Raw genomic sequence first — 14,825 nt, 5'->3', positions numbered from 1 at the left:
CCCCCCCCCCCCCCCCCAAAAAAAACCCGATTATTTTTGTGCTTTTTTTAAGGATTTTTTTCCAACCTTATACCACTTGTGGTGTTTCTGATCAAAAAATGACTGACTCACAAAAAAATAGCTTTTTGCTATAGTATTACCAAATATTGGGTGGAAAACTTATCAACTTGTTTGCACCTCATTTTTTGAACATTATCCACACATAATGCTTTTTTTCACTCAAAAACTGAGGTCAACATCAGATCAATGAAGCCTGCGATCAATCAGTTTGAAAAGCAAATACAAAACCTGTGCTAAGTAAAAGTAAACAAGTGTTTGAATCCAAGATGAGGTGATAATATAGCATAATGTGAGACTTACAAGCAGTTTTTATAAGGCTGGTCATTTTTGAATGGGAACACCAAAGTAGGTAAAGGATTTTCAGCGCCGAGAAAGTGTTAAATATACATATTATACATTTTAAATGGGATTATAAATGTTTCCGATTGTCAAATGGATCCAGAAATCCACATATTCCATTCTAAAGTGCATTAGTTCAAATGAATGTCTTTATTGCTCACAAAAGGATCTTCTCTGGCATTGATTTAATGCTTTACTTCCTGTGTCAGTTCTAAAGCTCTGATCTTTCCCCATCAGAGAAGGGCTGGGCTCCTCTGGACTTCTGCGAGCTCTCCAACCGCTTCCCCAGAGACCAGTGGGATGCTGCACTTCAGTTCTTCCTCAAGAAGCAGCAGGAGGAGTGAGCGAACAAGTGCACTGCAGTCATTTACAAGAGCACATTACACACACTGAAGATAAGTCAAAATGTACACTTGCAGTGCAAAGCTGTGCTGGAGGTGTTTAGGGTACAAATCAGACCATCATCCAACCTGTCAATCAGTAGTGAGGCATTCAGTCATCCAGTAACTATATGTTAACATATATATATTAGCGCACACTGAAATCAAACTGACTTATCTCACGTGTATTTATAAGCAATCAAATGTTTACAGATTTACCTTGCATACAATTTTTGGACACATTCATAGTGATCTTGTGTTTCACAAAAGAGCAAATCTCTTTCTAAGCTTTCAACAGTTTTTGGATGGAAGTATTTTTTGGTTAGTTTAATTGTTAAGTTTGAGTTTGACCGTGTTGTTCTGTAAATAAAAAGATATTGGGGAATGATGCAGAATAAACAGAAGCAGTTGTTTAATTTCGGGAGCATGATGAGTTACCTCATCCGTTGCTTTTCTTGTTCCAATTCGTTTCTATGCATAAAGAGGAAGATTTCTTCCTGTAGCTGACGTCAGGATTTTTAATAATTTAGTTGTTGTTGTGATTCTTTGCTTGTTCACTTTTTTATACTGTAATTAATACACAGTGAAGTTATTCTACACATTTCTCCCTTTATTAATGCATTGAAGCACTTAAGTTTAATTTAAGAAATGGACGAGTTTAATAAAATATTTAATAGTGCACAATCTTTGAGTTCTTTTATTGTAACTTGCTTTGAAATATTGTTTACCAGAATATGTTTTGGTTATTTGAATATATACACAGTCAAGGGAGTCTCTAATTTTCAAAGTCTGAGACCACTAATGTAATTGCTTCTATTTTGAGTTTTTCTATTTTAATGCAAATGTTTTAACTTGCTAACATAACAATTTGAGTGAAAATGTAACTTAAAATATTTATGAATTACAGAAGTGTTTGGTTATTTCCCTTTTTAATGAAAGTAGCTGCATAAAGTTCGTCAAACCTCATGATGATGTTCTCCAGCATGATCTGAGATGATCTAAGGGAACGTCTGTACAAAGGAGTTTACTTTTATTTATATTATTAGTGACCAGAAATAGTACAGAATCTAAAATATGTTTTTGATTTTTAAAAATTCCTACAGCTTTATTTCCAGATTTACATTCAGATTTGAAATCACTGACATTCGACATGGTCTCAGTCGTTTGGACCCCACTGTAAATTAAGCAACTTGAATTAAAAATATATTAACAACATTTTACACTACTCCCATGCATGATTGTAATGTTTAAGCATACTGGAGATTAAGGTTATTTTAAAAAGTGCTGTATTTTATTATAGCTATAGGAACATCTCTATAAAAAATAAGCAACATGGGATGTGTTTTAATTGAGAGCTTTTATTGGCTAACTTACAGTACTAATTTATTCGCTGGGAAACGCAGTGGAGCTGGAACCTGCATGGTTAAACGGCATTGTAAAAGGGTTGTGGCCTCCTAACCAGGGTCCTTACTGGCCCTGGGGCACCACAAACAGCCCGCTGTTCTTCTGTTCAATCCTTCTCTCTCACACACTCAGTCTATAGGCTTTTCTGTACCTGTGTGAGTCACAGCAGCTCCACTCCGCCGCCTCTGAGTCACTCAACACACCGATGTGTCAACGCGCGCTGGAGCCTCTGGGTCAGACACACCTCCAGTTTCATAAGACCATCACTTCTACACCAAATGTGGGGAAAAAATTATGTATATCAATTAAGGTCATTTGGATTGAGACTTTTTAATATATTACTTTTAAAAATGGATGTATTTTATGTGAGATCTAGTTAGTGGGCTTTGAAAATGAAGCGGGTGTGTTTGTGACAACTCGAGTGGGAGCTGTTTTTATTGACCGTTCCGTTTGCTATTCCAGAACCATCTGAGATCTTGACGTTCTCGTGATTTTGGCAGCCTGAAGTGAATTCGGACAGAAGAACGCTGTGGCCCTTTCCGTCCTGTCAGTTAATGAATCATGAGCGTTCATGTTTTTAGAGACTGAATTTGTTTGCTAAATCTGTTGTCTGAATGTCTCTTGCGTTCACTGAAATGCTTCTCTTATTTTCTACATGTAATTAAGAAATGCGTCTGTGAGCGTGTGAAGAAGAAACCTGTTTTTATGATGACGCCCAAAATACACCTTTTTTTTTAAATACACATCAACAACCGCACCATTCTATGAAATACAGATTAACAATGTCATTTTCGACAAATTGACGCTTTTCGCCGTGTGGGAAAATGTGTAAAATAAAAAGCTTATGTAATGGCAAATTTCAAACAATTAGGTATTTACATCATTACGGGTTTTAATTTATGGTAAAGCGCTTCAGCATTTAATTTAATAGTTAATTTGTTTGTTTGTTTAAATGTTTGTTTCGCTAAACCGATTGTGTGAAAATTAGATTTGTGCTCAAGAATGTCGAGAATTATTTTGCAGCATTTTATGCAGTCTAAGTCAAACTTAATATTATTAATTTTTCTTACTTAAATACCTTTGATTTTCGTATACCTTGTCAATTTTACGAGCTTTTTATATATAGCCTATACGAAATTTATATATTTGGCTAATAAATATTATTTTTCAACAGGCTAAAACAAAATTTGGTTGAAGAAAAGCCCTAAATGTGCTTGACATTTCTTGCCTGTTGTCAGCATCCAAGATATTTGGATATAGATTATTTCGTTATATTTCAAGGTTTCAGCTTGTCTGTTGTGACAGTTTTCAAAATTAATTGTAAGGAATAATTTAAACATGAATATATGAACTAACACCGACATTTCCATAAAGGGGCATGTATTAGTTGTTTAGCTTTAAGAGTCGAATATGGGTTGGTTTTTAGATTTATAAACTAAAGGTTAGCTAAATACTTTGACTTTTCAAATGAACATGACAGACAAGGACAGAGTTGTACTTTGCAAAGAATTTCGAGATTTGTTTTATACAAACATGAACTTGGATTAAGTATGCGTTTATTTAATTAGGCCTAAATTATTAAATTAGTGGCGGAATTTGAACCAAGATGCAGCTCTTGACCTCTGGCCATGACATCTGAATCGTTATTTCTCCCTAAAGCAACTATCTATAAGCGCTGATGTCGACAAACCGTAGTCATTTACAAGGGATATTTTATGGGAATCTATTTAAACTCTTAATTTCAGTCGATTTAATGGGCTGTAATCAGGATCAGATCTGAACACGGTTTAGCAAACCTACTTACAAGACAGCAAAAGAATAGTGGTAATGTTTTAAGGTATAAGCTTAAGTTCGGACTTTGGTTATATTTAAATTAAATAGCCTACTTCTTGTTGTCTGTCCTTACAAACAGAATTGAGGAGTTCCACCCAGAATGCGCTCCGGCGTCTGTCTGCGCTGCGCCTGCGTGAACGGCCTCTCACAAACCGCCTCTGTGCAGTGGAAAGGTGGCTATAAATAGTTAAATAGATGTTTTAAAAATGCCTATGGAAATTCAATAACCTATGTAAATATTATATTTAAGTATTTAATCGCTGTAAGATTTTGCTGTTAGGTTTTGAATAGAGAACACTAACAATACCTCAATGCAAGATTTCAGATTTTAAGGTGTATTACCTAAAGACCCCGCAATATCGCGTAACTATCTCAGTTTACCTATTTCCTATTGAAACAGGCAGCTTGAGAGGGACATGTGGAATGGCTTGTTTTGGAACGCCAAAACATCTGTCGGAATTCCCTTTTTTTTCCAGATACTAAAGATGAACTTATTATTAAAGAACGTGTATGTATTTATGGACAGCAATGTCCTGTGAAAATTCTTATCACCGGGTTTTATTTAACCACATATGTAACCAATCTTTCTTGGTATCTTAACCGGATCTCATGAAAGTGTGTATAAATAGTAGGCTACGCCAATTAAAAACGAAAACTTGTGGTATTGATACGCAAAAATGGACTTTGGCGTGTATATGCTACGCGATGGGAGGGATTAGGGTTGTGGGGTAGATGCGTATCATATGTACGCTAAAACTGCGTATCATATGCACGCCAACAAATTTCGTATCATATGCACACGAAAACTGCGTATTATATGCACGCCAAACACGTGCGTAGCATATACACGCCAAAGTCCATTTTTGCGTATCAATAACACGAGTTTTCGTTTTTATTTGGCGTACTATTTATACGCATTTTCATGAAGGCATATCCGATTTCCTACATTCTAGTCATTTTCAGGCGTTGATGGAGGGCCCCTCCCATTGTCATTTTAGAGACCATTTGATTGGACAAAAATCAGTAATGCGGGATGAGTCACCAATAACCTTGTTCTGTTTTCAGGAAGAAATAGACTACACATTAAATCCACATATTTGCTAAATATTTGCTAAATCCACATATTTGCTAAAAGCTTAGCAGAACTATCGTCTCAAGCCTACACTCTAAAAAATGCTGGGTTGTTTCAACCCAACTTTGGGTCAAATATGGACTAACCCAACCGTTGGGTTCAATTTTTACATTACATTTTTAACCAAAAAGTTGGTTTAATCCATATTTGACCCAAAGTTGGGTTGAAACAACCCAGCATTTTTTAGAGTGTATACATGGACTAAAAGCCACCCTTGATTTCCCAGGCTCTTAAAAGTAAAACATTTGTTAAAAACAAAAACTAGATTATAATTGTAAGCAAAACAACGTTTGAATGCCTGAATTGGCCTAATTGCAGAAAAATAAATGAAGCAACAGAAATTAATAGGCTGCCTATCCTTCAGAGTTTCGTTATCTGACACACCTGGATTATCTTGCCACAATGGCCCGCAGTGATTTTGGTCTGATCTTCTGGTGTCCAGCGGCTATCTGCTGCCTCGGAATAAAAATAAACCCTGGACATGCAAGGGTGCGTTTGCCGAAAGGGAGTCCCGTTAAGAGAAAGGTGGCTTCGGGTTTGTTGTGCTTTCATTCATTGGATCATTTGCAGGTGATGCCGAGCGCAGATAAGCGGCCGCCGATCCCTGCGTCCTCCGTCTAGACTCACAGCTTTACGAGCAACACGAGATTGATCACTGCTACGGGAGGGGTTCAATTACTCATTCAGTATCCGCTCTGCACGATTTTTAGATAGATAGATGTATATTCATTCGTAGCCTCCGTTAAGAGTTGAATGTGACAGATTAGGGATCTGTGATCAAGTTATGGCCTCAATCAGTGCGTCTTTATTAGTTATTGGCCAGCTGTGTTATAAATAGGCCTATCACTTTTACGAAAACTCTCTTTTAAAAGACGTCATTTTGGTGCTCAGTAGTCTTAGAGAATTAGAAGCGTATTCCCAAATCAAAGAACAAATTCTGCATAATGCTGTTTTTTATATTCAGTATTACAGTTCAAACTATTCCGTCTCTATAGGCTATTTATAATCTCAAAGAGGAAATGTATAATTTAACCTAACTATTGTTAAAAAAAAAGTAATAATGCACGTCTGTATAAATGGATGAAAAAGCTAAATACAAAATACAATTTCCAAATTCTTGTCAGAATAAATTCAGATATCACGACACTGAAATGTCTTTCACTATTTAATTCTGTTCACGTTGCTCTTTTTCTTTTTACTAGATCTTTGGACAATTATTCCCAGTCCAGTAACCAATACCTTTGAAACTTAAGTGTCTCTTGTTATAATATAAAAAGATATGTAAAGGTAACATGATATGGTTGTCTTTGCATGCAGGCTTCCTCAGACATAAACAGCATTTAAAGTCGTTTATTTAGGTAATTTCTCAGTTTTTGGTATGGACGGTTGTCCTGACAATAAATAACAATAACTTACTTTTTTTTAAATCGAGAAGTGTATACAATCTTTCCTCCATTCGTTACGATAAAATATTTTACAGCTCGGTTTTATACATCTTCGGAGAGATCATGCGCATTAAGACAAAAAAATGATTTTTGTCTTACAAGGAAAATACCACTTGTTGATAACGCTACACAATGATGGTCTTGAATAAACACTGTTAAGACTGTTGTTTCGTAAGGATGACAGTGGTCCATAATCAAAACCAAAATAATGTGTTCATATTCCGCTGGACGTCCTCGATACTGTCCAAATGCTTAAAAAACTGTTTTGTAACACGTCTGGAAACCCCAAAGTCGCTTGGACAGGCTCCTCCGTTTGACAAACTGTTTAAATCCATCTCGGTTAATCCCTTTTTCCGTTTGAGGCGGTGAGGTGATGGGTTTTCATGCAGGGCGGGTGAAGGCATGCTGGAGCAGGAGTCCTCCGGTGGGCTCTCACGTCTCCACGGGACTGGGCACCATGCTGTTGGGGGTGTCGGGTAACTGCGATGACAGAGAGGTCACATCACTACCAGACGAGTTACCCAGCGAACCCGACTCGGAAAATGACACCTATAAAAAGGGAGGAGAGTTGACAATCAGTGATTAAATGTCAGAGTTTTACATACGATTTGCAATTGACATTTACAAAAGCCTACACAACTTTGGCATGCTGTTAAATAACAGGCAGGGCTACAGATAACGACATCCTGTTAAACGAATAGGCTATATTTAGTCATATATATTCCTTCTTGTAAGGAAAAACAATTACAATTCAGTGCTCGCTTGAAATTGAGCAAAATTGAAATAATTGCCAAATGTTGGCTAACGCCCCTTAAATCCAATATAACAATCCGCAGTCCAATGTATTGCTTTGAAAACGTTTAAATTGATCATTTTGATTTAAAGAAAAGTCGGCATGGTAGGACTTGTAATAACTGTTCGGGGACTGCAGTCCTCACCAGCTGTTGGAAAGCAGGCTGGTCCAGGTCACTCTGTAAAGCAAAGTCGCTTAAGGCTTTCCACGGAGGCTGATAGGTTTGAACTTCTACAGGATTTCCCTGGACTGTGGTGTCATGTCTAATCGGGCTGCCTGCCACCAGAGGCGTTCCCGTGAGACCCTGAAGATTCTGCAGAAAGGTAGAGGAGATACCTTAGCAACACGTAGCTATCGTATTTCAATTTTCAAAGAAGCTTAACACTTCGGGGGGAATTTCATAGATGTTCAGAATCTTTAAAACATCACATCAATATGCGATAATATAGTCTCATCTCATTTTGTAAAGTGTATATTATGAACAACTAAAGTGCTTTAGTGCAGAGATAGATAGATAGACAGACAGACAGACTTTTACAACTAAAGGTTCTTTATTGGCATCAGTAGTTCCATGAAGAACCTTTAACATTCATGGAACCATTCTATTGCACAACATGTTGTTTAGTGGAAAAGGTTCTTTAGATTATTAAAATGTTCTTCACACCAAGAAAAAAAATGTTATTTTAAGAATTGTTCACTGAAAGATGGTTCTTATGGCGTCGCTGGGAAAACCCAGTTTTGGATTAAGAATTAGATTTTATAATCCTTATTTCGCCACAAATAACCTTTTGTGAAACAGAAAGGTTCTTCAGATGTTAAAGGTTCTTTATGGAACCATTTAGACAAAAAGGTTCTTCTATGGCATCGTGAAGCACCTTTATTTGATAGCTATCGTTCACATGTCAATTTAAAAAATAAACGACAGACGAGAACTAGCGTGATAAGAAGCCGAAAAACCTGTTATGTAACATCAGTAACTTTTTTAATCTCCAAAATAGCTTACAGCTAGTTCAATAATAAGGAATAAAATTGGATTCTCTAAGGTGCTCCAAAAAAACATTGAAGAAACTTTATTTGAAGAGTAGCCTACAGAGTCGACACTGAAACAAGTTGAAATTAAACCTGTTTGTATCAATATTTTTCCGTCATTAGGGTTGCTTGCAAAATGTATATTCCTACCGTTTTGTCGCTGTGTTGCTGTTGCTGTAGTTGTTTCATAAGAATGGACCTCTTCTTGTCTTTGCAGCGTTTGTTTTGAAACCACACTCGTATGACGCGTGGGCTCAGGCCGGTCATTTCCACGAGCTGTTCTTTCATTAGCGCGTCCGGTCGCGGGTTTGCGTTATAACACGTCCGGAGAGTGTGGAGCTGCTTTTCGTTTAATACTGTCCGAATACGCGTGGTCTTCTCAGACTGCTACATTATGTCAAGGTTTCCCAAACTGGGGTTCATAAAGAAACTGCAGGGGGTTCGTGAGTTTAATGAAAAGCTAATAATTAAATCATAAAAATGTATAATTAAAATTGCATCAATCATTAAAAAAAAAAATCATCATTTACCTGCATGTCATGTGATCATTTACCAATGTCAGTGGTTATTGACATATTTATATGAATATTAACATACTTATTTTAAAATCTCAGGAGATACTTCAAGTAAGTATGTTAGGTGAAAGGGGTTCAGATGACAAAAAAGTTTGGGAATGCCTGCACTACATGTAAATAAGAAATGACATGAACTTGAGCATGTACTGTGTTTGAAAGACAAAAGCCTTCCAAAGACATAGTAATAGGCTTACGTGGTTAAATAACCGACTGAGTGATAATTTAAATAAAAATGAATGTGTTCATCAGTACTGGATGCAGTATTAAAACACTTGTTATACCTGAAATTATTATTATTTTTGTAAATCTAGTGGTCAAATGCTGTAGCCACCTGACTACTGACTGATCTCTGTGTGAACGTCCACAAAACCGAAGACTTTCTGAGTGTCTATAAGCGGTAGCTATTTTACAAAGGAACATTTAAAAGATGAAAAAGAGGAATTAGGGAGAATGAATCAATTATGAAGAATGTATTGCTATTGTGTGAATAATATGTAATCAATAAAAAAAGTAACTGTAGTCTGATTGCGAGTATTTTAAAATGTCATTTTTAGATAGCTTGGAGTCCAGTTGTAATTGTGAGTCAGTTTAAGTATATATTCTTAGAAGACAGACTGACATTTATATGGCAGAAATACATGAACGTTATGACAAAATTATTTCAATAGGAAATCAATAAGCGGTCATTCCAGAGATGTCACTGAGCGGTGTGATTACAGATTGGGCTCTACGCTCTTAAAAATAAAGGTGCTTCAAAAGGTTCTTCAAGCGATGCCATAGAAGAACCATTTTTGGTCCCACAAAGAACCATTCAGTCAAAGGTTCTTTAAAGAACCATCTCTTTCTTACCTTTTTATAATCTGAAGAATTAGATTTTATAATCCTTATTTCGCCACAAATAACCTTTTGTGAAACAGAAAGGTTCTTCAGATGTTAAAGGTTCTTTATGGAACCATTTAGACAAAAAGGTTCTTCTATGGCATCGTGAAGCACCTTTATTTGATAGCTATCGTTCACATGTCAATTTAAAAAATAAACGACAGACGAGAACTAGCGTGATAAGAAGCCGAAAAACCTGTTATGTAACATCAGTAACTTTTTTAATCTCCAAAATAGCTTACAGCTAGTTCAATAATAAGGAATAAAATTGGATTCTCTAAGGTGCTCCAAAAAAACATTGAAGAAACTTTATTTGAAGAGTAGCCTACAGAGTCGACACTGAAACAAGTTGAAATTAAACCTGTTTGTATCAATATTTTTCCGTCATTAGGGTTGCTTGCAAAATGTATATTCCTACCGTTTTGTCGCTGTGTTGCTGTTGCTGTAGTTGTTTCATAAGAATGGACCTCTTCTTGTCTTTGCAGCGTTTGTTTTGAAACCACACTCGTATGACGCGTGGGCTCAGGCCGGTCATTTCCACGAGCTGTTCTTTCATTAGCGCGTCCGGTCGCGGGTTTGCGTTATAACACGTCCGGAGAGTGTGGAGCTGCTTTTCGTTTAATACTGTCCGAATACGCGTGGTCTTCTCAGACTGCTTATGAACGTGGTTCCGGTGAGCTGGCTGTCGAACTGGTACAGGTTCTGCGAATAAAAGGCGTATAAATCACTTTTCGGCTTAAGAGGTGATTTCATTATTCAGACACACAGCAGAAGAGCACGCTTGAAGGTTAAATTGTGCATACACACATCGGTCTGTAGCCAAACACCATAGGGCTTTCAATATGCTCTCAACTTTGCTGAATGTGCAAAATGTTCAAGGATCGACATAGGATATAAAAGTATAACATGCAATAAGTGCACCATATTGCAGAGTAATAAGAGGGTTAAGCAGTGACACATAATCGAACAGAATATTTGTAGGCTATGGTTTAATGCTGTTTAAGCTTTAAGTCAGTCAGATATCAAAGCATTAGACAGTTCACCATTTACACGGGTTATTTTAGTCAAATCATCTAAAGGCAGTTTTAGCTCGAAATGTAAATCTTATAAATAATGTATTTAACGAAAAAAGGGCATTTTCTTTTCAGATATCTCACCACGCTAACAGCCAACACTTAAAATTCTGTCTATATAGCCTAATAACAGATCTTAATTTAGAAGATCGCAATATTAGGCTACTGCAATTTCTTTTTATTAAAACATAATAAACTAAGAAAAACGCTGTTCAGTAGTTAAACGCCGCGGCCATAATTTCAAACCATTATGCCAATAACCGGTTTCAGATTAATTTCAGGTCATGTTAATTCAATCAAGAATATCCTCAAACAATCTCAGCCAGTTGCAAGTCTGCCATCAGGGATTGAAAACAAATATCTTCAAACTGGCCTGCAGGCACAGAACACAAGCTACTCGGTTCCGTCTGTTAACAAAGTTTCACAAGCTGATTAGCTGTAGCACACAGAATTAAAGACAGGAATCTCACACTGGTAGTAATTGTATTATTGCACAACGACTATAACAACAATGACATTATTATTGTTATTTTATTTATGTATTATTATATATAATATGTAATATATAATATTATTATTGTAATAATATATTAGCCTAGCACCCGGATTATGTAGGCCTATATAATTCCGAGTTCCCGAATATAAATGTGTTACTTAGGCACTGTAATTATTATCATTATTATGATTAATTTTATTAGTAATAGTATTATTACTGCTACCTGGGATGTGCAGGGGTCTGTTGGAGTGAATGTTTCCGGGACTGATGGGGCTCCCGGCTGAAGCGCGCTCCATCAGCAGCCCGTGGTCCACCCGGCAGAGCAGCTCCTCTTCCCGCAGAGAGAACTCATCTCCCGGGAGCAAATGCCTGCTGCACACCGAGCATCTGAAACACTCCATGTGATAGACGTTATCCCGGGCCCTCATCACCAGGTCACTGCTGCAGAAACCGGTGTTACATTTGGCGCATTTGATCCCGAATAACCTGCGATTTCCAGAAGAAACCTTTTCTTATTTTAGTGTTCGTTTCCAAAATCGTTCATCCCACCTCAGCTTGATAGCTATCACAAGGCCGAGAAACACGGACCGTAAACACAACGATAACTATTTTCTTAAAGCATTTAATGCATTATAAAAACAGTAATACACATTATAAAACATGCATTTATTCTTTCATGGATATTTGTATGCACAGTGGGCCTACGCGTTTATTTCTGGGCACAAAGGAGTTTAAAGAGTATACATTCTAACATTGAGTGTCTGACAATTGTTTTGATGCATTAGTCTTTACAGGTATACCTTATACGTTATAGTAGCTATATCTGAGGTTTCATAGCCTATATTTATTAGAGCATGCATTTAATATCCTATAATAAGGTGTAGCCTATTAGACAAAATGAACACATTATATTGCATCATCAAGAATACCCTTACAGGCTTTACATAAAGTATTACCAACGGAATTATATTTCTTTACAAAGCAAACTTCAAAACAAAACTGAACAAACACCGGTACTAGAAAACAAGCATGGCAAGCCTAAATCAAACATGACTGTAATATACAGTATAAACCAAACACTCAAGCCATATTTACATGCTTGGAATTTTGCTGAAAAAGAATGACAGTCTCCGCTAAATATCTTAGCTATTATATTTAGCCTACAATTATATTATATAGTATAGTAGCATAGCCTAATGTAATAATATAATTGTAATCTATAGGCTACTTTTACCTTCGCAACACCGGCTTTTTATTAGTTAGTTCATGGTAAAAACGCTATTGCAGAGTTTTCCCATATCTCTAGATCTGTTTGGGTCAGGAATCTGTGAAAAAGAGGGCCTCGACGGAATTCCAAAGCTGTGAAATCACAAATATAGAGTGGCTCGTACCGTACGTAATCTCTCCTGCAATAAGTCTTGCCGTCTCGGACGAAGCAAGTGCACGTCTCGTCCAGGTACTGACTGCATTCTGCGCACTTCAGACAGGCTGCGTGCCACTCCAGGTCCGGGGACACTCGCAGGATGTACTGATCATGGATCTGACTTCCACAGCCTACACACATGGCGATCCCAGACTTCTCTGGATGTGGAAAGCAGGGATTAGTGTCCACCGACTGCACCCCTGTTCAATCCCGCAAAACACCAGCGTCGTGTAAATATATAGGAAAATTATAGGCTACATTAGAGCTCATGTTTCATGCATGCATCCTCGTTTTGAATGTCGCTAGACCAAAAAAATGTCGATTTCTTCTGTTTTATTTCATTATAATAGTTCAGTTTTAGTATAATAGTCATGCTTTTATTTTATTTTATTTTTTTTTACATTTAGGACAAAAAATCATAGCCCAAATTTGATCAATGTAATACTAGCTTTTGACATAATACATGTCAGTAGCTACTGTTTGCAAAATTAATTTTGCATAAACGATATTCAAACTTCTTGTGCAATGACGAAAAACTTGTAAAATAAACATCCAGCACTTACTTTTTGAATGATCCCCCATATCACCCAAGAAAGAAGGATGGGGTAGAATATCCACCATACAGGAGGGTTGAGGCAGAAGGCTCCAGATGAGGAAATGGAATGGGAAACTGCCTCGTCCCGAGCTGACTAATAACTTCTGGCCGAAGAGCCTGTGGGAAGAGCAATGCGGGGAGAAACACACACACACACACACACACACACACACACACACACACACACACACACGGGCTCTGACGTCACATGCAAACCTGGACGCACGCTCGCGGAGATCCGACCACGCGAGATGCTTTGAATATTGGATACCATACCGAGGAATTGCAGATCAAACTCACACTTCTGTCTGTCCAAACATAACTGTGAAACAGCACAAAGTAGCTACTGCAGTGAACGAGCAAACACGAAAAGTAGCTGAAATTCACGAAACAGGGAATGTTTTAGGTTCAGTTTTAAGAACAAGGAGTGTGCAGTCACTGCACGCGAGTGTTTAACGTTACGAACGAACATATTAACGTGAAAGCCTTTTATTTATTTTACAAGTGAAATGTTTTGCGGGTTTAAACTGCATTTGATTAAAGTAGCCTAGTCTATAACATAAAATAAAGCTAGAATAAGGTTTTAAAATATATATTAATTCATTTTAAAATAGTCTCCAAAATTAGCACGTTCTCAAAACAAAGGAAACTCATAGATATTTCGTCTTCGTTGCTTTGAAAAATGTCCGTATGGGTAAATCCATATTAATTTAAGTCCATGTGTTCTAGTGAGCCCCCTCCTGGACGTCAAAATAACATCACATATTGTTTGATATGTTCATAATCAGTTACATCTTTGCCATTCCAAGCCTTTGGAGTCTAAAAAAAAGTATAATTTAGGTAGAAAAGAGTGTAGGCTAATTAACTGTAACAACATTACTAAATTACAGCAGTGCAGAGTAGGCTATTAGAACAAACTTGGAGTGAGCCTATTAAGGAATTTCGACAGTTTAGTTTGGCTGCGAATAAAACATGTTTCAGATCCGATTAATCTATTGACCGATTAATTGTGCGTAATTAGCCTACCAAATTTACCATAATTGACCTACATGAAATCTAGCCTACATTCTTCGGATAGCCTATAATTATTCGTTTCTGCTTCTATTGAAAATGACTGTGTTATTTGTCTCCTTGAACGATACGCACCTTGAATTAAACTCTAAAATTGTATTGCGAATAATTCGTGCTTCTCTCTTAATTAAACTTAAATCTTTTACTCTTTCCATTTTTGTCATATTTGTACTTCGATATAGATAAACACTTCTCCTCCGGCATGTTTAATGTGGATTAAAGTATGCCTACACACATATTTTTAAAAGCAACCGTAATGAATAATTTCGTTTATTGCACCCTGAAAATGATTCGGACA

The 14,825-nt window shown here is 36.9% G+C and overlaps 2 protein-coding genes across 3 annotated transcripts in view; one reads left to right on the top strand and one right to left on the bottom strand.

Moving 5' to 3' along the window:
- Nucleotides 1-1,453, top strand: part of LOC107662441 (S phase cyclin A-associated protein in the endoplasmic reticulum-like) — a 127,417-nt gene extending 125,964 nt beyond the window's left edge. For both annotated transcript variants that reach the window (XM_016452465.1, XM_016452466.1), the window contains exon 31: nt 637-1,453. In XM_016452465.1, coding sequence (XP_016307951.1) covers nt 637-743 — 107 coding nt within the window. In that variant the 3' untranslated portion in view covers nt 744-1,453. The remainder of the gene's footprint in view (nt 1-636) is intronic.
- Nucleotides 1,454-6,900: 5,447 nt separating this feature from the next.
- Nucleotides 6,901-13,525, bottom strand: LOC107662481 (insulin gene enhancer protein isl-2a). The gene is made up of 6 exons (XM_016452523.1): nt 13,425-13,525; nt 12,830-13,019; nt 11,662-11,924; nt 10,288-10,571; nt 7,532-7,699; nt 6,901-7,142 (listed from the first exon to the last, which is right to left on the bottom strand). The coding sequence occupies exons 1-6, from the start codon at nt 13,480-13,482 to the stop codon at nt 7,026-7,028; spliced, it is 1,080 nt and encodes a 359-aa protein (XP_016308009.1). The 5' UTR covers nt 13,483-13,525; the 3' UTR covers nt 6,901-7,025.
- Nucleotides 13,526-14,825: the final 1,300 nt, after the last annotated feature.

This window comes from Sinocyclocheilus anshuiensis, unplaced genomic scaffold (assembly GCF_001515605.1).
Source record: "Sinocyclocheilus anshuiensis isolate Anshui unplaced genomic scaffold, SAMN03320099.WGS_v1.1 scaffold807, whole genome shotgun sequence".
In the NCBI taxonomy this organism is placed as follows: Eukaryota; Metazoa; Chordata; class Actinopteri; order Cypriniformes; family Cyprinidae; genus Sinocyclocheilus; species Sinocyclocheilus anshuiensis.
The sequence above is the reverse complement of the archived record's forward strand: the minus strand, read 5'-3'. Positions and strand labels throughout refer to the sequence as shown.